Genomic DNA, 25,346 nt, shown 5'->3' with positions numbered 1-25,346 from the left:
AATGATGAAGATTTAATTTTTAAAAAAAAAAGCTCCTCCATCAATAGTCAATCAATTTAAATAATTTATTGAGAGACTGTTGGGTTTTTAGGACCTGTAATAATCTGAACAATGAAGATTTAATTTTTAAAAAAAAAAGCTCCTCCATCAATAGTCAATCAATTTAAATAATTTATTGAGAGACTGTTGGGCATTTTTTAGGACACCAGAGCTATAAAAGCAAGAAAGACCCAGTCCCTGACCTCTCTATAAGCTCACAGTTGGGGAGTGGGGGGAAAGACGGACCCATAAATTATATGACCAGGGTTCCCAAGTGTTGTGGGCTCAACTGTGACTTCCCAAAAAAAAATCTGTGTTGAAGTTCTAAATCCCAGTACCTAAGAACATGACTATATTTGAAGATGGGCTCTTTAAAGAGGTAATTCAGTTACAACAAGGTCACTTAGGGTGAGCTCTAATCCAGTCTGACTATAAGAACTGGAAATTTGGACACCGAAGCATACAGAGGGAAGATGATATGAAGACACAGGAGAAGACAGACATCGACAAGCCAAGGAGAGAGGCCTAAAACAGATCTTTCCCTCGTAGGTGTGAACCCCAAGAAAGAATATACCTGCTGGGCCCAACTGGTGTGGCTCAGTGGTTGAGCATCGTTCCATGAACCAGGAGGTCGCTGGTTCAATTACCGGTCAAGGCAGATTGTGGGCTTGATCCCCAGTAGGGGGCATGCAGGAGGCAGCTGATGGATGTTTCTCTCTTGTTGATATTTCTCTCTCTCTCTCTCTCCTTTCCTCTCTCTGAAATCAATAAAACCATATTTTTTTAAAAAAGAAATATGTAATACCTTAATCAATAAAGGAAAAAATATATATATATACCTGCTGGAAAGGATCCCTCATGGTTAACTGGGCCCAAATTCATAATCAGCACCAAAAGAACGAACTGTAAATTAATACTCAATTTTAGTAAATTATATGTAAGCTGAAAATTTTAGGGGGCAGGTTATTGATGACTGCAATTTACTTTGAAATGCATTTTCTAAAACCCCAAGATGAATGAATGGAAATATAGATATGTAATAAACAAGTACATGTTAATGGCAAAATATAGGTGGGTGTTCACTATAAAAATCTTTTGACTTTGCCAGCTATGAGTCTTGGAAGTGTCTGAACGTTTGGGTTTTATATGGCAAAAATGTTCCTGACTTCCTTGAGGGAATTAAAAAGAATTAGGGGAAGAAATGAGAGAATCAACTCTAAAATATTTTACACTCTTTTACTACAAAAACTGACATTTTTGTTAGGATCGAAATTAGAAGGTGCTGCTGTGCAGGAAAGAGCTCATCTTGAGCATAAACTGTTCACCTAAAAATTCAGGACCTACTGGAGAACTGACAGGTGAGCTCAGTGCCGCTGAGCCAGGGGTTTCCCGCCGTTCCTCATGTTTTCTGACCTTCCCCAGTTTCACCTACATACAACTCCCCCGCCCGCACACATCCTGTCCCACAGTCTTGAGAGGTGACCTTGAGTAAAGGTACCAGGAGCCCTGAGCACTGAGGCAGGGGCAAAGGAGTAGGGAGTCATACCACCAGGACCGTGGGCAGATGGCCGGCTGTGTGCAATGTCACACCAGGTTAAGACAAGGGTGATCTGTCAACCTTTAGCTACGGGAACCGTGTTTCTGGCCCCCAACCACCCACAACACATTCTATAATTTTTTCAACTGTGTTGTTTACATATCATCGTATCACAACTGTTAGCCCTAGAAGGTTGCTGGAGGGCATACAGTCCAATCCCTTACTTTATAGAAGGGAACGAACCCAGCAAGGTGAAGGCACCTCCTGAAGGTCATTGAAAAGCAGAATCACAACTAGAAAGGTAGCCTCCGTCCTCAATGTTGAGAATATTTAAATCTCAAAAGACAGGGAATTCTTCCTACCCTTTTGGGGACTTGTTATTTTTACTAGCAGGAAGCGCCACGCCGACTATTTCTGCCCTTTGTGATAGACGCACACCATGATGGCTCCACTAGAACACTGAGGACCTTCCCCGTGCTTTCTTGTTTGAGGCGCTGTTGATGGGATGTGGACTTGGTCATCTTTCATCACTTGCTTAGATTCTCCTAAGGCTGTTACTGGAAATCAGTGGTATGTGAAGGTCGAGGTCACCAGAGTCCGTCTTGACTGTCAGTTACGTGGGGAACGTGCCCACCGAAAGCATCTGGAGAGGTTCTGCGCTTCCTCCAGACTGCCCTTCCCGCTACTACACACATGCCACCCGGTCTTGTTCTAAGTGGCCCTGATACTCTGGTGTCTGAAAAACCACCCCAGGGCAACCACTTCCCACTGTGAAGAGCAACTCACATGGCTGCTAGTGCACTGGCCAGCTGTCAAACACACTTTTAGACAGACTAACAATTAAGAAAGTTAATGTCAAAATTTTAACAGGCCCAACTGAGTGTAAAAACTAAAACCAGATCCATGAATTGGCTGTCCCTATTCATGCAGCGTTTCCAGATTCAGAAGGAATTTAACCTATTTCCCATCCACCACACACTTGCTTAGAGCTCAATGTTTCCTATTATACTGTAGAAAACGGGGGACAAAATACAACACAAATGTATGTAACAACCCACAGAATATGGTCAACATCGTGATCAACTCCCAAAGTAGGTTACAAAGTTTTTTCTCCTGGAAGCACCCCTTCTAAGCAGCCCCAAGAAGTGCTTAGCACAGAGAAGAGGGGAGGAGGTAATTTAGCGGAGGAAGTTTGGGGAATACTGCATCCCACTAAACACTACCTCAAAGGATTCACAATGCACATTCGCCCGTCAGAGAACAGGACTGACATAAAGACACCTCAGTGACCCTGTTTATCCTGGCATTTCCCAATTTATTTAAACAAGAAGCCCATTTTCTTCCACCTAACATCACTTAGTATCCCCAGAAAAATGGTAGACGTTACTGCCTGGGAAACCAACACAGAGAATGCGTTCTATGTAACTGCCTTTACTTCCCCAGCATGGCCACAGCCGCTAGGAAAGGAAAGGGGGTCGGGAGTGGAGGCAGGTGCTGAGGCACCTTACCCCATTCATGGCCGAGACTGATTCTTGACTAGATCAAGTCACTCCCTCCTCTCAACAACTCCTTCCCAGAAAGACTGCCTTATCAGTTATAGTGAGCCACTACCAGCTGGCATTGCAGAAAACAGTCCTTGCTGGAATCTCTACAAACTCTAAAACCTTTTTAAAAATGTGCACCCTAGCCAGTTTTGCTCAGTGGATAGAGCGTCAGCCTGCGGACTGAAGGGTCCCGGGGTTCGATTCCCATCAAGGGCACATGCCCGGGTTGCAGGCTCAATTCCCAGTACAGGGTCTGCAGGAGGCAGCCAATGATTCTCTCTCATCATTGATGTTTCAATCTCTCTCCCCCTCTTCCTTCCTCTCTGAAATCAATAAAAATATGTATTTAAAAACTGTCAAACTGTTAAAAAAAAAAAAGCTTTACACAGACATTCCCCTATGCTAAGTTAAAGATTTACATAAGAGATCCTGCTACGTTCAAGGAAAAGTGTAAGATAAATTATAAATGGTCTTACAAAAACATCGAGATAAAAAGATACCAAAAACCACACTTGGTTAGAAATAATATTTATTATCCCCTCCCCCCATGTACAGATTACTTTTCAGAAACATGGAAGGTATTACCCATGTCCTCATCAGTAACAGTTTGTAGAAAATAAACTTAATTCATATCTCATCAACAATATATTTCTATCATTTTTTTTAAAACAATAGCCATTTTATTTTTCCATGTTAGTCCAAGAATAACTTCAAGTTTTGTTTCAGATCAAATCAAGATAATCTTTGCTTATAGGTCATTTCTTGACAGAACCCCTCCCCCCAACCCCTAAAAAAAAATTCTATATCCTAAGTAATAAACTCTTCTTGTACATTCAGCAAACTTTATATTGGAAAGGAAAAAGAATAATTGAGATAGGTACTTACTCTCGTGCACAGTAATAAATCTAGCTGAGCTTCTACACCTTGCCTTGCAATGATGTTTACATAAAATAACTCATATCTTATCAAGTTACAATGGTAATTTCTTGAAATGTTGATATGAAAACTATACACTTAATCCTTCTAATTTTTTAATCTGTAATTAAACCATTGCCATAAGAAAAAGCTGCATTCCAAGAAGATGTTACCCATTTCCCTCAGCTATTTCTCTCTAAAAGCTTGAATCCTCTTCTCAGATCATATAAAGAGACACATTAAAAGCACAGGGGGAAAAAAAAAGTTTTAGCTTGCTAACATAATGCCCTTAAGTGTGCTGACATAATGCCCATATTTTAACTTTAAAATGTAAAAATCACAAGTTAAAGCATCACTTAATTCATACAGTACAATATTAATTTATCAACAGCGTCCCACCGACTCAGAAGTTTCCTAAAACTCAGAAGTTTCCTAAAACTAGTTTGTCTTCTCTGCATTTAGTAAGTTTATAACCAATGACCCAATCAAAGAATGTGCTTGTAATAGGCTGCTGGTTTAATTTTAGAATTAGAAGTTTCAATGTTGGGCTATTTTCAAATATAGAAATGCTATGAGTGGCACATGAATTATTAATTTTGTTTCCCATTACCTACAGGAAGAATTCATTCAAATAAAATTTTACAAGACAAAATGCAAATCTACATACCTATACATCGACGTATACATGTATATATTGAACCTAACTAAGGTTTTATAAGCAATACTAACACAGTTCTGGTTACACATTCCTAAAGACTTAGTAATTGTTTTAAAGATACATGTTATAAAGCCACTTATGCAAAAGGCAAAAATTAAGAATCAAGATGATCTTTGAGGTTTTCAGTATTATTTCAAAAAGCTGTTTCTATTCCCCATAGAAGAAAACTATGTATTTATCTCAGGGGGAAAAATTATAAAAAGATAATGCTATCATGTAAAGAATTCACAAAACTATACTGTATATCCCATAAGAGTCATACCTATTTAAGGTAAATCACAATTATGGTTTATATTGTATTATAGACATCACCATCACCTTTCCTCTTTAATAATGAGAGGGTTTAACTTTATTTTTAACTTACTTAACCAGTGCCACAGGAATTCAAGTACCCACAGCAACAAGTTAAACAAGATTACAAAATAAGGCATTCTGCTCACGTCATTAAAGTAACAGGCTGAGTATAGTAAAGTGGGCTCTTTTCATTTTTGAAAATTTATGTAATCCAAAAATTATATAGAAGGCAATCTTTATTCCCCCCCCCCCAAAAAAACAATTAGTTGCTATTTTCTAGGGAAACAGAAAAACACATAAAATCCTCAACTTTGGCTATTTCTCCTACTTCTATAAAAAGGTTGATCTTACCTATTTAATAAAGCCCAAAAAAGGTGAATGAAATGTTTTTGACTATACCACTTCTAAACCTGTAAGTCACATACTAAATGATTTTCCTAATTATAGATTAAATCTAATTTGATAAAATCCCTGTAGTGTTTAGTGGGGAAGAGTAGACTCAGAACACACTTGTGCGCGCGCACACACACACCAACATATTAAACAACTTTCTTAAACATTGACTGGTTCTTCAGAATGAATCAAAATATTATTTATCATCAAGCTGCAGCATGTGTATAAGGGGCAGCAATGTTACCTTTTTTAGCTCAAGGTAAGAATCTGAATAAACTTTTAAACAACTATTCCCTTGAACCAAAACTTTTACCAAAGGTGAACTCTAAAGTACATATTTTCTGAAATTTGGACTCGATTGCCTGTTGCATTTTTACATTAAGTGCTGCTTAAACAAAAATAGAGCATAAATTCAATATTCTACTGTCTAAACATTTAAAGCAATGGTTATGTCATCAATAGGTAAAATGCACCTAATTTGGGTCTTTTGACACCTCTTCTTTTAAGTTTATTGTATGATAAAGTTCTTCACAGCTTAAAATATTGTGAAGAAATATAGGTATAACCACATTCACATACATCTTATGTACACATACTATGTATCTGATGTACCCATAAATTTTGTGTGTGTATGTGCCAGGATGATACCTCACACATATGCAGGAACCCTGAATAGATTGGTGTGGACTATGAAATCATTTCTAAGAAATGCTTACAAATCAGAAAAGAATATTATAATGAATCATTATACTAACAAAAATTTTACCTTATTTACATAGTGCCTATCTCCCAGGAGGTAAATATGCTTTATAGACATTTTTTTAGAATTTCTGTGAGGTGAGGCATTGGAAACATTGTCAATTCTCATTTCCCACAACCAACCAACCTGCCCAGGATCATACACTTTAACAGTGGCAGAGTAAAATAGACAGGGAAATCTCCTCACCTACAAAGTCTCCAATCACCAGATCCAATAGTCTTGTGGTAAAATCAAGTTTCCATCCTACAATAGAACCTCCACCACAAAGGATTAACTTTTAAGTCCTCATATACTTGGGACTGTGCATTACATTTATACCACAGGGAGATGAAAATGGTTTTTGGTTTTGGCAGATGAAAAAGTCTAACATTCAGTGTAACTATAATTCAGTGTAACTTCTCCAGTTAAGTGCGACACAGCTGATTGGTCTACCAGGGAAATGCGGTCGTCTAATCATAGCTGAAAAAAATCTCAATCCAAACAGCTACTGCATGACAAAGAGATGGCCTACAATCTTGTGTTTCTTAAAGGCCTTCCTACCTCCACATATGGTACAGTATACACATATAAATAAGCATTTTAGCACAAATGTACAGTTAATATGACTCAGTTCATGTTAAATAAATGAAGGCCTTTAGGGGTGAACTTTAAAGGCCAAGAGTTCCTCAGAGTGCATGTTGTTTAAAGATCGAAGATCTGGCAACTTTAGAAGAAGTTTTGTAAAAATAGAGGCCTCATTTGGGTGGTTTTTCGTTATTAAGGTCCTTAGTGCACGGATGAGAGTTTCCTGCAAAGCCTCCACAGAGTTGACGTTTTCTATTCCAGATCGATCTAATGCAGAGTAAGGAATAGAGAAATAAGGAGAGGATATATTATTGACATTCAAAATACACATAATTCCTGTTCATCGATTGCATTAATGAATTCAAAACAAGATTTCATACATTGGAACACAGGCAAAAGATAACTGACAAAGTTTTTTAAATCCCAGTGGCAAATTTTTATAGCTATTTATTGTATTATAGATATGTATCACCTGGTACACTTGATACTTGAGGTTCTGATTTTTAAAAAATGAGATGCTACCTGCTCATTTTAACTGCTAATTGGCAAAACAAAATGAACAGTGCGGTTCAGAAATATAATTGCACCTCATATGGAATATACCCACATTTGCATGCTACCATGTGTGGTAGGCTGCCTCTAAAAGAGCCTCAGTGACCTCCTCGTCCTGGTATCCTTGTCCTTGTGTATCTATTCCTCTTCCCTTGAGTGGGCTAAACTTCCTGACTCATCACTAATGAACAAAATATTAGATTACCAAAAAAACTGTAACTTCCTTGTCCGGCTGGTGTTGCTCAGTGGTTGAGCGTCAACCCAGGAACCAAAAGGTCACCTGTTCAATCCCTGGTCAGGGCACATGCCTGGGTTGTGGGCTTGATCCCCAGTAGGGGTGCATGCAGGAGGCAACCGATTGATGATGTCTCTCTCTCATCGATGTTTCTATCTCTCTATCCCTCTCCCTACCTCTCTCTCTAAAAATATAATCAAAATAAAAATAAATTATTTTAAGTAAATTAAATTTAAATTTTTTTTTTAAATGTACCTTCTATCTTAGGCACTCACAAAGCCAGATGCCACGCTGTGAGCTGCCCTACGGAGTGGCCCAGTGCAAAGGAACAGAGGTTGGTCTCCAGCCAACAGCCAGCAAGGAACAGAGGCACTCAGTCCAACATCGTGCAAGGATCTGAATCCTGCCAACAACCCTGTGAATAAGCCTGGAAGCAGACCCTTCCTTGTAGAGCCTTCATATGAGATCGAAGCCCTGCCCAGAGCTGGCTACAACTTCCTAAGAAACCTGGAGCCAGAGCACACATCCAAGCCACACCATACCCCTAACCCTCAGAAACTGTGGGAAATAAATGTACACATTTTTAAGCCACTAAGTTTTAGAGTCACTTGTTGTACAGTAATAGATAGCTAATATACTATGCAACTTTAATGCCTATATTAACCTGCATGCACTTTCATTAAGCAAACTGTTTATTAAGCTCATCATACCAATAATAAATAAGTGGTTTAATAAACTAGCAATAAAAGGAAGTATCTTTTAAAACAAAAGTATCTTAAAATTAGCCAAACCTATGTTGTTTGCCCATTGACTTTTTTCATCATCGAGGGCTATTTCTTCCCTTTACAATAGGAGGCAGTAGTGTGCAAGAAATAGTCAATGGCTCCCAGTATAGGGAGTTGTAATTAATAAGAAAAACACTTCTCCAAGGAAACAAAATTCTCTGGCCATTTATACCCTTTTTCATTTTTTACAAGGACATTAAGGAAGTCTTCCATTGTAACTGATAGCTTAAAAAGCCATTTGCAATACAAATACTTAGAACAAGGACTAAAATTTAATAGTAAAGGAAAAACAGTTTAACTCTAAATGCAGAAAAAATAATGAAAATAGGCTTATCTTACATTTAATAAACTTGGATTATTATCAATACTATGCACTAATTCTTTTTTTTAAAATATATTTTATTGATTTTTTACAGAGAGGGATAGAGAGTTAGAAACATCGATGAGAGAGAAATATCGGTCAGCCGCCTCCTGCACACCCCCTACTGGGGATGTGCCCGCAACCAAGGTATATGCCCTTGACCGGAATTGAACCCGGGACCCTTCAGTCCGCAGGCCGACGCTCTATCCACTGAGCCAAACCGGTTACGGCTGCACTAATTCTTATAGAAAAAGAAACAAATTGGTGACTACTGATTTGAACTATCTGGTAATTCTTAAGAAAAAGCACACAAATGAATGTTGACTATTGGTTTGGGGGGTGTCATAATTTGTCAGACAAAATTGTCCAATGAATAAAAGACCTCTTTTCTCTTGACATTTGATGTTGGTCATACAATCCATAAGGGTCATCTTTGCAAAATTAACTAAAGTTTTTAACAATGCTTCTACAAGTTACCGCTGCCTTTAATATCCAACTAACTGTTTTCTTTAACATCCTTGCAATTTATTAATTCATTCACCAAACTCTTATTGAATGTAGGTGGTTACTGTGATAGGTGCTAAAGAATTAGTAGTGAACATAACCCAAAATTCCTTCCTTTACAGAGCTCATATTTTGGCAGAAGAAAGTAACTGGTGTGCATTATATCATCAGTAACTTACAATAACAACAACTGGAAAAGAATGACAGTGATCCCACAAGCAAAATAATCTCGATGGGCAAAGAAAGAAACAAACAGTAAGTGGGGAAGGATGTTTGAGTTTTGGAAGTGGTTGTCTTCTGGTGAATGTTTTGTGTTTGGATCACCTATGCTTCTCTATACAACTCAGAACTTCATGGAAATGGATACCTACAACTAATGATGTAAATCATATTATGTTTTTCTAAAACCTCAATTTCTAAAACCATGTTTTCATGATTAAGAGGCCAAAGAACCTAACTACAAATCTAGCTAGATCGTAAAACAATAACCCTCTAGAAACTGTAACAGAATACACAGCCTAAAGTGGAAATTCATCTTCTAAATGATGCACTAAATCCTACACTATGCAGTTTAACTCTGACACATCCAACGTCTACTTCCTTGGCTGCTGCTGCTTCCCTCTCCCAAGCCTGTACTCCTCACCAAATCTCCTCTTTATGCACATTCTCTTCCCACAGGATGGAAGTTAAATTCCTTCAACAAAAACCTCTATGAGGACAACTAAAATCTGTATGAGCCTTGGTCTCATACCTACATGCCAGTCCCTAATCTTCAACTAAAAGAGACTGGTGCCATTTCACACAATCTGGTTCAATTTCCAGCCCCGTCAGGAAGTGTGGGAGGCAACTGGTCTACTATATGTCTCTCTCAATTCATGTTTCTCTCTCTCTCTCTCTCTATCTCTCTCTCTCTCTATCTCTATCACTTTCTCCTCCCTCTCCTCCTTCCCTCCGTTCCATTCTCTCTCTAAAAAAAAAGAAAAAAGAAAAAAAAATCAAAGGAAAAATATCCTCAGGTGAGAATTTATTTTTAAATGTGAGCATGTTGAAATTATAAATAAAACCAATACGATAACTGAAAAAGTAAAATTTGTAAAAATTGAGAGGAAAAGTGAGAGGATACTTTTACTTATTAGTTATAGCTAGTAAATAAAAAGAGGTATAAGCATAGTATTTAGAGTTGGGTAGGCAACCATCAGAACAATCAAAATGAAAGATGGTTAGAAATATAGTTCTCTGAAGAACAGGCTCGGAGTAGCAGAAGGAAGGAGAGAATTTTCATTTAATACTCTTCGGTAGTTCCTGAATTTTATTTTCTTGTCTAGATAATGCTTTAACAATAACATCAGTCCTTTATAAGTGGTAAAGATTTAAATTTGACATGAATACTATCATATATTTAAGTGAAAACATATTATTTTAAAATGCACGGAATTGTGCATGTAAGTGTATTTCTTGTATATCTTCTTATATAAACATAACAAAAACAAGAATGCATATATTCTTTTCTAAAGTTTTCCACTTAATAAGTCCAACTTTTATATATATATATATATATATATTATTGATTTTTTTCACAGAGAGGAAGGGAGAGGGATAGAGAGTTAGAAACATCAATGAGAGATAAACATCAATCAGCTGCCTCCTGCACACTCCCTACTGGGAATGTGCCCGAAACCAAGGTACATGCCCTTGACCAGAATCGAACCTGGGACCCTTGAGTCCGCAGGCCGACGCTCTATCCACTGAGCCAAACCGGTTAGGGCTAGGTCCAACATTTTTTACATAACATATATCAATAAGCAGGCAAGTGGATAAATGCAGAGATAGCAGAATGGATAGCAAGAGACTCCTAATGTTATCTTTTTGGTAGTGATATTATCACCCTTATTTCATCTTACTATTTTCAATTTTTCAAAGAACTCAGATTATTCTTATGGTCAAGAAACAGAACGAGGCTTTTTCAAAAGGAGATTAAAACAAAATAAAAATTATGGTCCTGGTGGAAAATACAAATGACGGTAGTAGCAGAGTTCCTAGCATAGAGCTCTGCCTCACCCCCTGCCTTCATTTCTTCCTCAAGTTTCTCTGGATATAGTCCTCCTCCTCCACCGCCTCTGCCACAACCTGTTTCAGAAGTGCTTATTCCACTGCCTCAGACCTAGAGTTATTTCAACAGCCTCTCCACCTGACTCTCCAGCTCTAATGACTCGCCTGTCTAAGCCACCCAGATAACAATGCAGAAGTAATGTTAAAGCATCACTTTGTTCGTGCAAGATTGTTCCTCTACCTAAGAAGTTACACTGACTTTCTGCTGTGCCAGTTACTTACAGCTTCGCTACTTAGTTCTCACAGCTGTTATTCCACAACCTCGTTAACTGCTACCTTCTCCCCAGTTGGTCATTATATTCTAGGTGTGGCACAGTTTTGAACCAGCTTGCTTACCTGCAGATACCAGGACAACTGCTGTAAACAAACTCATCTCTTCATCGCTAAGCTGGAGAGCGTTCAGCTTCTCACTAAACTCAAACATAGAATTCAGCAGATCCCCGGCTCCCATTGAGTGCAAGTCATCCACGCTATACTTCTTTCCACTTAAAAAGGTGACAGTACGCTCCTTTGCATCAAATAATGAAGCAAACCGTACCATTAAAACCTGGAAAAAGAAAAAGATTCAGGTATATTTGAAGAAGTTCAATACCAGTACTAAGAAATACCTCAGTATTCAAGTCAGTTAAAAACATTCTACATATAAAAAACCTGTAAAGGAAAAGCTGAGTTTATTTTACCCAGAATCATTTCCTTAAGGCAAATTCTCTACCAAAGCAGGAAAAATTCCAAGGAGATTTTTTTTTTAATTTCTAGCAACCAGTAGCAAAATACTTAAGTCCTCTGATACTCTATCAATAAAGATTCTGAAATGCAAATACAAAATTAAAGCAAGCAATAATGCCAAGAAATTTGAAACTGGGCCTTGGCCAAAGGCATTAAAGAAACTCTTTAAGTTATCAAATATATCTCACAGTCTCTAAGCCCTGAATAAAAAAGCAATATTTCAATGCAGTAACACTTGGAAATATCAAAACATCAAATGCAGCCAAGGCATATGCAACAGATGAACTCTAATTAGACCATTTCAAGAAATCATAGCCCAAAGAGACAATATACAAAGACAACTATTATAGTAAAAGTGGTCTATACACCAAGTTAGAATCAAAATCCAAACCAAACCAGTCAACCATTGCTTACCCACAGCACGCCGTCCACTATACTAAATGGTGACATCTGTCACATATTTCCCTCATCATCAGCGGAATACTGACCACCTTCTCTTTGCAATGCTCCCAAGCAAAGACTTGTTTTACCCAAAACAATCCAAAAGAGGGCGAGCCTTCTATGAAGATGGTGCTACCTAGAATACAGCAATCCCAAGGCAAATCACACCGAGGAAAGAACCCAAGACATGGAATTGGGGGTTTGTGTTCCAGCCCTGACTGTGTGACGAATTTACTGGTAGTCCAAGAAAAGTCTCTTCATCTCTCTGGGCTGTAGTTACTTAACTTCAAAAATGGGTGAATTGGTATGTAATACTTTAATCAATTTTTAAAAAAAGTGAATTGATCACTGACACACCTTGTGGCTTTAAATCTTAAGTGTAATGTTTTCCTTTAAACTGAAAATCCTAACCTATAGGTGTTATTTTTTAATAAACCATAGATATTTCATTCATGAACAAGGCTTCTTTCTTCTCTGTTCTAGTCCAGGTGCCCCAGAAAATAGAGCCTAAGGTAAAAGTTTATGTGGGGTGTGCACTGGCATATGTGAAAAAAAGAGTAGGGAAAAAGGAAATGGAATAGGGAAGCAAAGAGAGCAGATATTAGCAACATTTACTGAGCTAGCCACCACTTACTAAGAAAAACTAAGAGCTCAATCATGTGGGACTTTTATGGAGAAATGGCTCCCTACTCCCAAGAATCAAAGATTTCACCCACCAGACATCAACTTCCCACCTCCCACCTCCCACCTCCCACCCTGCATTTCAGAATAATGCACAAGTGAGCTCCAATCAAGTCCTGAGACTTCTCATACCTCAGAGCAATAGGGAAGCCATGGAGCAGACCCGTGAGAGTCACCTAGGCACCTAAGCACAAGAGGCACTGTCTGTGTCCTACTAAACTTGCCAAACGTGGCTGCCTCAAGCCCAGGCAGAAGGCATCGCACAAGAGAAGCTGGAATAGAAAAAGTAGCCATGGATTCTGGAGTGAGATGAGGCCAAGAAAGTCTGAGCTGGCACGGAAGAGATGTCTGATACATCCACCAAATACAGGGTGGGGCAAAAGTAGGTTTACCGTTGTTTGTGTGGAAAATGCAGCAATAAATAATAATGCAAGAATAAATTCTTGTATTTTTCATACTCACAACTGTAAACCTACTGTTGCCCCAGCCCGTATTCTACAATCTCCTAAAAGAAAAGACCACACTCTAGTTACCCTTCATATTCTGTACAGTCAACGCCAGGCTAGGCTTTCAGTAGGTGCCCATCACTCTGCAGATCCCACCAAGTCCACATCTAAAAGCAATCCTAGAACCTGGAGTTTGTATGCTGGAAATACAGATCATTCATATTTTAAGTCCTAAGAATTGCATTTACCTAGCTAGCCTCTCTCCCAAGATCCTGAAATGGTCATCCTTTTGTTGGTAGTTTCGGCCTCTGGACTACAAATACTCATTTAGAAAAGAAGTAAAATGCATGGAAATAAAATACTACATGCCGTGTATCCATACTCAAGATTAACAAAATCTACCTCAAAAGTCCCAGCCTTTAAAAGGTTGACTTGGTCATGCTGAGAGAGGTCTCTGAATCCAGGAATACGCTTTGCAAATTCCACCACTTCTTTCACTGCCGGGGTGAAGCTCATTGAAAATTCTTCCCAGATTTCATGTCCTGATTTATGAGGATCCACATATGGAGACTTACTCATTGGACAAACCTAAGATGCACAAAACAGAAAAACTCTTTAATTGTGAGAGGTGGTAAAGAAATTTCAGAAGTAGCATCTCCATCATTGGAAACACCAACATGAAAATAACCTTCAGGTGCTACTGATAACACTTTCTCTTTTGGAAACTCTGCCTTTTGACAAAAAGCCTCACAGCAACCTATTTAAATAGCAATTAACTTGTTACCACGCAAGAGGCAGCCTACACAAAAAATGAGCTCAGTAACAAGCTATTTCAAAAACCCATTGCACAGGTTGAAGGGTTCATTTTGTAGCACTGCTGCCATCTTATGCTGGCTTTATGGTTTAAAAAATAATTACACATATTTACTTCTGAATCCTATTAGTTATGGCAGATATTACAATTTCTTAGATGAGAAAATGAGACTCTAAGATGTTTAGTGACTTACCAAATAAAGCTGAAAGTCACAGGCCTAGAACTCAAGCTCATAGTTACTATTTCAAAACTCACTTTTTTCTAAATGGTCACAATTACAATGTTGTGATTTCAAAGAGGAAAATATAGTGAGTTGCCTCACTTTTTTAAAAAAGATCACTAATCAAAAAAATAAATAAATAAAAAGATCACTAATCACCTATTTTATAAACGATGATGTAAGCACTGACCTCCACTTAGTCAATAGGAAACAATGACTGGAGTAGAAGGTGCAACTTCTAAATGAGGATTGGGAAGGAAAAAATAGGAAGCTAAAGGCATGAAAACACTAAAAAGATTAGGAAGCATGTGCTGTAATCTCTATTTGTAAAATCATCCTTTAAATTTTCACTAAATCCATGAGATCCAGGAATGAAATGATTCTGTAACCATCATTTTTTTCCCTCCATAAGGTAGCCACTAATTCTAATAAAACATAAGGTCACATTTCAGATCAATTGGATCAAATACTTGCAAGCGACCAAAAATTCTAACATAAGGATTGAGGTAAGTCAACTATTTTGAAAATACAAAGAGAAGGCTTTAATTACCTGGCTGTGGGAAATACCAAGCACTATCAAAGGACCTCGTGATTTAAACTGGAAATGGTGCAGTACTGATGCTTTTGATGAAATTTTGGCTGAATATAAACACTGTACTTTCATGTAGACTGTTGTATTTGATGAAAAAAACTTGAATGATATGAATAACATTAACTCATCTCATAGGATGAAGTCTGAGAAAATCCTAAGAAGCTGCCTATTAAATTAAAATATTCCTAAATTCTAACACAATAAAACTTCCATGTTCTATATCCAAAGACCTATTTGCATTATAATGGTTAAAGAAAACTCCACAGAAATCAAGAAATTACTGCCCTTAAAGAGAAAATCCCAAAGCTAGTATGGTAGTGATTAATCAGAATGCTTAAATTTTGAAAGGGATTTCTAAGAATTAAAGGACCAATTCTACGTGATCCATGTTTTACATAAAATCCTAATCCCAATCATAGTATCAATCAAATCACATGCTTGTACCTGTGTGTAAAATTAGGTCATTCAACAAATGATGTCTATTAAAAGCATCTGACCTAAAATATTGCCCAAAACTGATTCTGTAAAACTCTTAGGTTTTGACACCCCCTCTCCCACCCTTGAAGCAGGTATATCCCCCACATAGAAGAAAACCTTCAAAGCTTTCCTTAATACGAGGTGAGCAAAAAAAAAAAAAAAATTGATTTCACTATACCAGATGCATTCTCCCTCCATTGTTGCACAGGTAACTATTCTTGTTCTCATTCTGAGAAAATCCATCTATCGAAACTCTATCACATACTCTTTGAGTATAAGCATTGGAGAAGTTCATACAATGTCCATTTGCAATACAAATGGCATGCCCATTTGGGTAGTGCATTATGTTCCTCCCCTTATACTGTCCATTGAGATTCTGCTGGCTCTCACTACAAGGAAAATGGCTGCTAAGCCCATTGCCACAATGGTCATGATTTAAATTATACTGCTCCAAGTTCTTGGGAATCCGTTCTCTCTGGGGCTGCATGGTCTCTGCTGAGTTTTCTCGCTGCTCTTGATTATACAAAAAGGTATCCTTGTGGGCTCTGGTCACCATGCCAATCACTTCCTCCTTTGCAAAATCAGAAGAGGGAGGAGAAGAGCTTTTGATGCTTTCTTGCTCCAGCTGGGGCTTGGGTCGCAGCTGTTCCTGGGCTGGTAAGGCTGTCTGTTCATGGTCTACTAATGTGTCATTTTGCAAATGACCACTGAACTGGCTGTTCATCATGCTCTTCATCGCACTCTGCATTTCAATTAGCATCCTCTGTTTTTCACGCTTAGGAATACGACCAAACCGAACAGCTATTGAAGAAAAAGATATTTAACATCTATATTCTAAATAAGACCTGTTTATAAAGAAAAATAACACAAAATTATCTTTGTTAGCTATGACCTCTAGCCATATAAGAAAAGAGTATCTACATGTCTCCAACACAAATTATTCTAAACTTACTGGCTGTACCACAGGAAGTGGGAGGGAGAAAATTTTCCATTGTTATCCCAAAACAAAACTAAGGAGAAGATCTATCTCTTGGATAATTTATAAGCACAAATCTAGAAATGAAACTTTAAATTAACTAATGAAAATCAGAGCCTGAAGCAGACCAGCACGACTACACAGCACCTTATTAATAAGGCTGCAGGCTCTGCTCCTAAGAAGGAATTCAATACTTACATCCATTAACACTAATGGAACCTAGTAGGCACAATCACTCCCTGAATATCTGACTTTTCTCAATTCATTTTCATAACCTTATTCTCAAGATCCAACAAGACCCAATGTTAAGTGACCTGTTCTTTCCTTTACTGGCTTCTTTAAAAATAAAATCTTAAAAAAATAAACAACAACAAAAAACACACGGTCAATAGAAATGTAGTTATTGAAAAATCAACTTGCTGGATTTTTATTAAAATCAATGAAACAAATAAAAATGAAATCATTCATCCTCCATTATTTTAGAGACTAGTCTTAGAATGTGCCTGTCTCCAACATTCCTATCCTAGAGGGAAAGGAAAAAAAAAGCTTCTGTCTAGTCTTTTTATACAAAGATAATAAAAACTTAATATACCACCCAGTAAGAAAGCCTTACTAATCTAAGTGTATCTCTGACATTATCAAACAAACAATTCCATAGTGTTTCACATTCTACACCTCTACTCCCTCTCCCCTTCACAAATGATAGACATTTTTATTCTTTTGGGGCAATCACAGTATCTATCAACTTGGATTACTATTTCTAGTGCTATAAAAAATTTTTCAGGCAATTAAAAATCCCCAACATCAAATTGCTGGAAATCTCTTATTCAAGAAGCTCCTCATTGCAATATGTATTTCTGTGTCAGTAAGAGTAACCTAATGGACTGTTTAAATGCCCCTCCCCTAGATAAATGAGGTTCATTCTTAGCAATTCTTAATTAACTCTACTAAACTAATCCCTAATGTTTCTTTAAATTTTGCATCTCCTTTCAATGTACTCAGAATCTGTACCCTAAAAACACATTATCATCTCAGGGCTGAGAAAGTGGTAGAGATAATGCGCATTAACGAGAAATGAATTCATCAGCAATGCTGATATTATGGAGAAAGAGCCACGGATTCCTATATCAAGAATTCCAATTTGGCTCAGTGGATAGTGTCGGCCTGTGGACTAAAAGGGTCCTGGATTCGGTTCTGGTCAAGTGCACATGCCTGGGTTGCAGGCTCGTTGCATGCAGGAGGCAGCCAATTAATGATTCTTTCTCATTACTGATGTTGCTATCTCTCTCTCCCTCTCCCTTCCTCTCTGAAATCAATAAAACTACGTTTAAAAAAAGAAAAATTAAATCTTTTGGGGGGGGGGAGAAGTATTGAAATTGTATGGGGGAGGGGGATCTTTTTACAAGAACCAACAAAATAAAAGAAGTGAACCCTAGCCAATTTGGCTCAGTGGGTAGAGTATCGGCCTGCAGACTGAAGCATCCCAGGTTCGATTCGGTCAAGGGCACATGCCTGGGTTGCAGGCTCGATCCCCATAGGGGGCGTGCAGGAGGCAGCTGATCAATGATTCTCTCTCATCATTGATGTTTCTCTCTCTCCCTCCCTCTCCCTTCCTCTCTGAAATCAATAAAAAAATATATATATTAAAAAAAAAAAAGAAAAGAAGTGAGCCAAAGCTGTTCCTGGAATGTTGATGCTAAAATTTGACTTTAATGAATTTGGCATCCTACAAGGCATTAAAATGTGTTTTCTAAAATCTGCTTCACCCTAAGCATGAGAGGGCCACTGGTAACTGGTTTATAGCTCTGGTTTATGCTGAGGAATAAAAGCCAGCCCCTGTGCTCTAAGAAAGAACGCTCTATAAACTGGGAACATACCATCTCTCGACATTCCAACAGACAGACACTTTTTAAAGCGACACTGCTGACATCTGTTCCTATTCATTCTCATTATAGAACAGTTTTCATTCTTCAGGCACTTCTTGTACTGGATGTTTTGCTGAATGCTTCTCCGAAAGAAACCCTAAGAACAAAGGAAGATGCACCCATTCATTTAAAAACACCCAGATGAAGTCCTTATAAGTAGCCTCCTCCAATCCCTAACCATCCATTACTAGCCACACCTGAGATATAATTTTGGCTTAGACCCAAGGGAAATATAATCTCGACCCATGGGATTTGCCTGCATTCTTACCAGTATCAATAAGTACCTATATCTACTAGCTGAACAAAACCCTCTTCCCTTTCTTCCTTTTTGCAGACTCTTGCTGCTTTCCAAGCACCCCTTCTACTACACTTTCCCCTGTTACCAGCCCCTGCCTGCAGCCACATTTCGCAGCCCATACTTTAATCACATATAAATTCCAAAACTCTTGAAATAGGGCTTATTTTCAAAGAGTTAACAGAAAAATATGTTCCATAGCTATAGTAATCCCTTCACTGGAACGAAGGATTACGTTAGTAAAGCTTGGTCTTCCCTAGATCATTACCTGCTGACACCTGCAAGGACTGCTTATATGTGCCAGATGTTCTTGGTTGCTTGCCAGCAACAGGTAAGTGTCACACCAGAGACCAACTAATGATCCAGGAAAAGAGTTCCCAGCTAGATGGCTACAGATTACTGCCTTCACTAAACAAATAAAGTAAGTGCATGTGCTGTGACAGGTATTCAAAGATCCCCAGCTTAACAGTTCCAAGGAGAACGGAAAAGTCAAGAACAAATTACTGAAAGTAACTTGAACTGCAGTTTCCTTGAATATCATAACTAACCACACATTTCATGAATCTTATTAGTACTTGTGGGATACGGCATTTTTAGACTTTATTACTGTGGTACTATACTTGGACACTACAATATCTGAGCTAGACACACCTTTAAGAGAGTACGGAGCAGTTATATTAGACTTATTGGCTTGTGCTTTTGTTTCTCTAGCCCCATAATTACTTCACATTTTCGAGAGAAAACAAAAAAAAAGTGTTTAAATAATTTTTAAAACAGTGGAAAATTGCTGCATCTATATACAATATTGACCAGCTTGTTAAGTGACCTGACCATTAAGAATTAGCAAAACCACAATTCATTAAGAGCCACCCTAGAAAATATTTCTTCTTTCATCATGTATATTCATTATCTTGCTCACCCAACGTGTCCTGCCAAACTGGATTCCTGCTTCTGGCCTTCAGTCAGAGAAGAGCAGGAGCACCTGCCTTGGCCAAGTTAATTCTGACACTCAGGAGAAAGGATTGTGCCAGATTTAAAAAGACAAAGAGAGATTCCCTGGATGTAAGTACAGACTATCTCCCATGGAATTATCTGATGGACACTCTAAGAAATATTCAACTAAACTTACAAATATAATAAACTTTCCCAAGAATTTAATTTATATCCAAGTTTCTTTTACTCACTTGGCATTACTTCCAAAGACATCACATTTTTATAAGTATCTAGGAATTATTCCCAACTCCTAGTACCTGACATGTCAGAATGATAATGTATCTGATAAGACCTATTCAAAGTTTGGTCTAAACCAAGTTCCAATAAAGCAAGTCTGTTTTGCTCCCTGCTGTTTCCCTACCACCTAGAACAGCAGTTGGTGCATTAATAAATAAGCATTTGTGCACATAGTTTCATACCATAATTAAATTTGAGGGAGACAGAAAATTTATTTTGATCAAAATCTTTTTTAAAAAGTACTTTTTACTGAATTAAAAACCTATTTCTCAAAACAAGTTATGTTTATAACTACATAAAACGCTTAAGAGGTAAAGAAGAGCAATGAGTTCTCTCCTCCTCCCAGGTTATCAACTGTGAAAACTGGCAAACCAAACTCCAACTTGTTTAATTCCAGAATCAGTAGCTTAAAGAGACCAAAGCATGCTTTTACCTTGCAGCCTTCACAAGCATGAACTCCATAGTGGAATCCCGACGCCACGTCCCCACAGACTTTACACAGAAGAACCATGCCACTAAATTCTAAGGCACAAACAGAAACAAAAGTAAAGACAGGAGAAGATTTTCAACTGTTTGTTTTTTTTCCAATTGAATATTTTATTTTTTTCAACTTGTGTTTTAAATAGACACAAATGTACTTTTATCACCTAAAAGAAAATTCCTTACACCAAATTAACAAATCAAAAGACATCATGATTTTCTTTGAAACTCAGTTTATGGGACCAAAAATATTTCAGAAAGCTGATTTTGCCCTTTCCTGATGATTTTAAACATACTCTGAAATTTTGTAAATCTAAAGTTACTTTACACCAGATATGCAACCAGAACTAAGAAAACCGTTCTCCTGGATAAGAATGGAGAAATCAATCAATAAAAAAAAAATGCAAACGATGTCTTCACAGGCTGCTGTCCACGCACTAGATAGATCCTATTCCTTCCTGATCTTCTCTTATACCAGCCCATCTTACCTCCACACTCACTCAGGGGTCCAAATTCCACTACTCATTCAGTTATCACAAATCCTGCTTTATTTCCAAATCCCAATGTTCCTAGCTCCAACTTCATTAAAGGAAACCCCTTCCCATAACGAGTAAGTACTCTGTTCTAGACACCAGATTCAGTACTAGGAGCCCAGAAGAAAGGTAGTAACTGTGAAAATGTGGCAAAAGGGGAAACTAACTGTAGAGGATACATGGTCAGGCACAGTATATAACCCCATCTCTCACTCTGAGGCAAGGATCAGTTATGACAACTGCTTGAAGCTGTAACTTTAAAAACCATCACTGATTTCTTACCTAACTACTGAACTAGTATTACTCGGAAAGGAGTGAAAATCATATTCCCAAATATAATGGTTCCCCCAAATGAAGAATTGATAAAGTAAGCCCCACCTGCAATTAAGGGCACCAACCTTTAGAAAACTAAAGACACTTACTTGTCACTCCACTATGACTCTTTGTCATGCCAGGTGCACTTGACTTGCTTGTTTTCATAGAACAATCTATTCGATCATTTTTCAGAATGCCTTCAATACTGGAGAGATCACCACTTTTGGGATTACCATTGTTATCAGAATTAGAGCTATTTGGAGAAGATGGAACAGAAGAGAAGGAGGACTGGAAACTGTTATCAGATCCCTCACTGTGACAAGAGGCAGGGCTAGAGGCTGAGCTGGAAGAACTGATGTAGGCAATCACACCTCCTAGAAAAAAAGAGAAATCAGATAATTAGATACATGATATATATTTTCTATTTTTATAAATCTGAACAGTAAAGTCACTAACTTTAGAAATTGGTTACTGATTAAATGTCAGCTTATCCCCAAAAGGAAAAATAACTGGCTTCCTTATTTCCTACTATAATTCCTGCTTCCACAAAGTTCAAAGCTGATATAATTCCCACCGACTTAAAAAGTGAGAAGGCTCTCACGAGGGATTATTCTGAGCACGTGCAGATCCAGATTTTCCATTTTCCAACTTTTCCTAAAATGAATGAAAAACCTTCCTGAGTGACTCCATAACTTAAACAAATTGTTTTGGCCATGAAGAAATCTGGTGCTGATGCTCTCTGTCTCCTTCATTATACCTTGATATGACACAATTCTAGAAACAAGAGTTCATCATTTGCCTCCCCCATCACTTGGCTAAAACACAGGTTAATCAAGAACAGTTGTAACATCTGGAATTCTAGATAAGGTAACTTATCTCAAAACGGAGAACCTCCCAGAATCTCTGTTTTGATGCTCCCGGAAGACTTCTTTGACTATCACTAAACCCCAGTTCCACCCTCCCTTCTCCACCTACTTCTGACTTGAAGACACACACCTCTAAGCAGCTCTTAAGGAATCTAGACTCACTACTTATTCTTCTGCCTACAGTAAATATTAAAGAAGCTAGAAGGAAGAATGCAGACTATCAGAGAATTTAACATTAGGGCTAAAGTTAATGCCCTCTTCACGGAACTACTCGCAAAACACTCTTCTCAACTTCATCAATGTAACTTCCACAATCCCTCTGAAACCTGGCCTTGATATCTTAGAGACCATAAACCTCCCAGATTAAGAAATAGCACTTAAAGTTATTCTTAGGATATAATTACAAGCTTCTTCACTCAAAGAGATAAAATGTTGCAAGAGTAATAACCTCATAGCCAAATATAATATTTTTCCAAATCCCAGGCCAAACAAGTCATTCTCATCTTCTCTGCCAAGGTCTATTGTGGTTTATTTTCCACTTCCCTCCATCATTAATGAACATTTATTGGCTTTTCAATGTGCATCAGATGCAAAGTTATCTCTCTTCCGTCTCTGTCCTGAGCTGGCTCTTAAACCTACTGTTCACCTGTTTCCATCTATTTCTCAACTAGCCCATGAGCACCTAACTGCAGAGTGTGTCTCTTAACTCTCTGTACATGCTTCAGGTAATAAGCCTGCCATAAATATCTGTAAGACCTTCTTCTCTATGAAGCCCATGTCTAATAACATGGACAGATGCCCAAACAGTACAAAGCATTACTAGGAAGCTGCCAGTAAAACAGGCCATTTCTGACAACAATCTACATGACGATAGTGAGTAGTATCTGGAGAATTTTGCATATTCCCAAAGTAATCACTCCAAATTAATCATTCACTCTGAAATAAAACTTTCTCTGCTAAACAGAAATGACTCCCGAGTCTTTTATTTTACTTTATTTTTTTTAGATAAAAGACACGCTTTATAAGTCATTTAAAACACAAACACATGCTTCTTTTCTGACGAAACACCAAATGGCGGATGAAGCCGGTGCTGCGAAGGGCCGGGAGAGCCAGAGGCCCGGGAATAGAAGGTCCTGGCGGCTTCGGTGGAGGATTTGGCAGCGGCATCCCGGGCTGGGGTTGCGGCCGGGGTCGGAGCAGGGGCCGAGGCCGCGGAGCTCCTGGAGGAAAGGCCGAGGACAAGGAGTGGATTCCTGTCACCAAGCTGGGCCGCCTGGTCAAGGACATGAAGATCAAATCCCTAGAGGAAATCTATCTATTCTCCTTGCCCATCAAGGAATCTGAAATCATTGACTTTTTCTTGGGGGCATCCCTCAAGGATGAGGTCTTGAAGATCATGCCTGTGCAAAAGCAGACAGGTGCTGCCCAGAGGACCCGGTTCAAGGCATTTGTCGCCACTGGGGACTACAATGGACATGTTGGTCTGGGTGTTAAGTGCTCAAAGGAAGTAGCCACTGCCATCAGTGGAGTCATTCTCCTGGCCAAGCTCTCTATTGTCCCTGTGGGTCGAGGCTACTGGGAAAACAAGATCGGGAAGCCCCACACCGTACAAGGTAACAGGCCCCTGTGGCTCTGTACTGGTGCGCCTCATCCCTGCCCCCAGGGGTACTGGCATTGTCTCGGCCCCTGTGCCTAAGAAGTTGCTGATGATGGCGGTATTGACGATGGCTATACCTCGGCCAGGGGCTGCACTGCCACCCTGGGCAACTTCGCCAAGGCCACCTTTGATGCCACCTCTAAGACCTAGAGCTATCTCACCCCAGATCTCTGGAAAGAGACTGTGTTCACCAAAGCCTCCCTGTCAGGAATTCACTGACCATCTTGTAAAGACCCACACCAGAGTTTCTGTGCAGAGGACCCAGGCTCCCGCTGTCGCCACCACATAATTTTATACAAGAAAAATAATGTGAATTAAGCCTGCTAAAACACACACACACACACACACACACACACACACACACACTCTCTCTCTCTCTCTCTCTCTCTCTCTCTCTCTCTCTCTCTTTCAACAAAATATTGAGGCCAAAACAATTCCAAAGAACAGAAAGACATTTCCATTTACAGAGAAGAAAAAAACGGGCATAGGAATTTTAGTCTTTTAGTCTGTCATGTTGAAATTGGGTAGCAGATACGTATTTATGTACCAATTATTATATCCAGGCTATGAAGCCTCTAAGAAGTTAAGCACAACCACAACTCTTAGGGAGTTTGATTACAACCCAGAAGAGAGGTTAAAATAGGTGCCTACTATGCCAAGAAAAACACAGCAGTGTTCAACGTACACGAAATTAACATGCATAAATGCAACTAAGTGCACTTGAGTTTTAAATAATGTGAACAATTCCATCCACTTTTCCAATCACTAAGCATGTGCTTTGTATCTGTCTTGAGGTGTGACTCTGCTCTCTCTATAGTCTGACCCACTTCTCAAATGCTCTTAGCATATGCTTATCATCTGCCCAGAAAAAAGCCAGAGCTTGATGATTAATATTTTTCCTATAAACCAGTCATTCTCAAAGTGTGGTGCCCGGACCATGGGCTTCAGCATCACCAGGGAATCTGTTAGAAATGCAAGTTCTCGGGCCCCACTCCAGATCAGCACCATAATCACCTTGGTGACAATGATGCACAGTAAAGTTTGAGACCTACTGCCACAAAGCCAACTACTTCACCTGTGCTCAATGGAAGAAAAAGTGATCAATGGTAGTTTTAATAAAAAAAATTCACTTACCATTGATTTTAAAATCTAAAAGGTCCTAAGTCTCCAAACACAATGAGAAAGGCTTCCTAACTTTGAGTTTATTCTCATTATCCAGAGAGATTATGTAAAATTCTATCAGAACCACCTGGTGCTTATCTGAGCTACACATTTCCAAGGCCCTGCCCAGACAAGAGAAGGCACCCTTAGGAATGAGCATTTTTAACAAGGTCTCTGGGCGATTCTTTGCACCAAAAAGTT

The 25,346-nt window shown here is 38.6% G+C and overlaps 1 protein-coding gene and 1 pseudogene across 1 annotated transcript; one reads left to right on the top strand and one right to left on the bottom strand.

The window, feature by feature from the left end:
* Positions 1-3,632: 3,632 nt before the first annotated feature.
* Positions 3,633-21,858, bottom strand: NR1D2 (nuclear receptor subfamily 1, group D, member 2). The gene is made up of 7 exons (XM_005863651.2): positions 21,569-21,858; positions 20,567-20,655; positions 18,561-18,705; positions 15,886-16,508; positions 14,007-14,192; positions 11,647-11,857; positions 3,633-7,031 (listed from the first exon to the last, which is right to left on the bottom strand). The coding sequence occupies exons 1-7, from the start codon at positions 21,624-21,626 to the stop codon at positions 6,835-6,837; spliced, it is 1,509 nt and encodes a 502-aa protein (XP_005863713.1). The 5' UTR covers positions 21,627-21,858; the 3' UTR covers positions 3,633-6,834.
* Positions 21,859-23,370: 1,512 nt separating this feature from the next.
* LOC102244115 lies at positions 23,371-24,313 on the top strand (annotated as a pseudogene).
* The last annotated feature ends 1,033 nt before the right edge of the window (positions 24,314-25,346 follow it).

Source organism: Myotis brandtii, unplaced genomic scaffold (assembly GCF_000412655.1).
Source record: "Myotis brandtii unplaced genomic scaffold, ASM41265v1 scaffold18, whole genome shotgun sequence".
In the NCBI taxonomy this organism is placed as follows: Eukaryota; Metazoa; Chordata; class Mammalia; order Chiroptera; family Vespertilionidae; genus Myotis; species Myotis brandtii.
The sequence above is the reverse complement of the archived record's forward strand: the minus strand, read 5'-3'. Positions and strand labels throughout refer to the sequence as shown.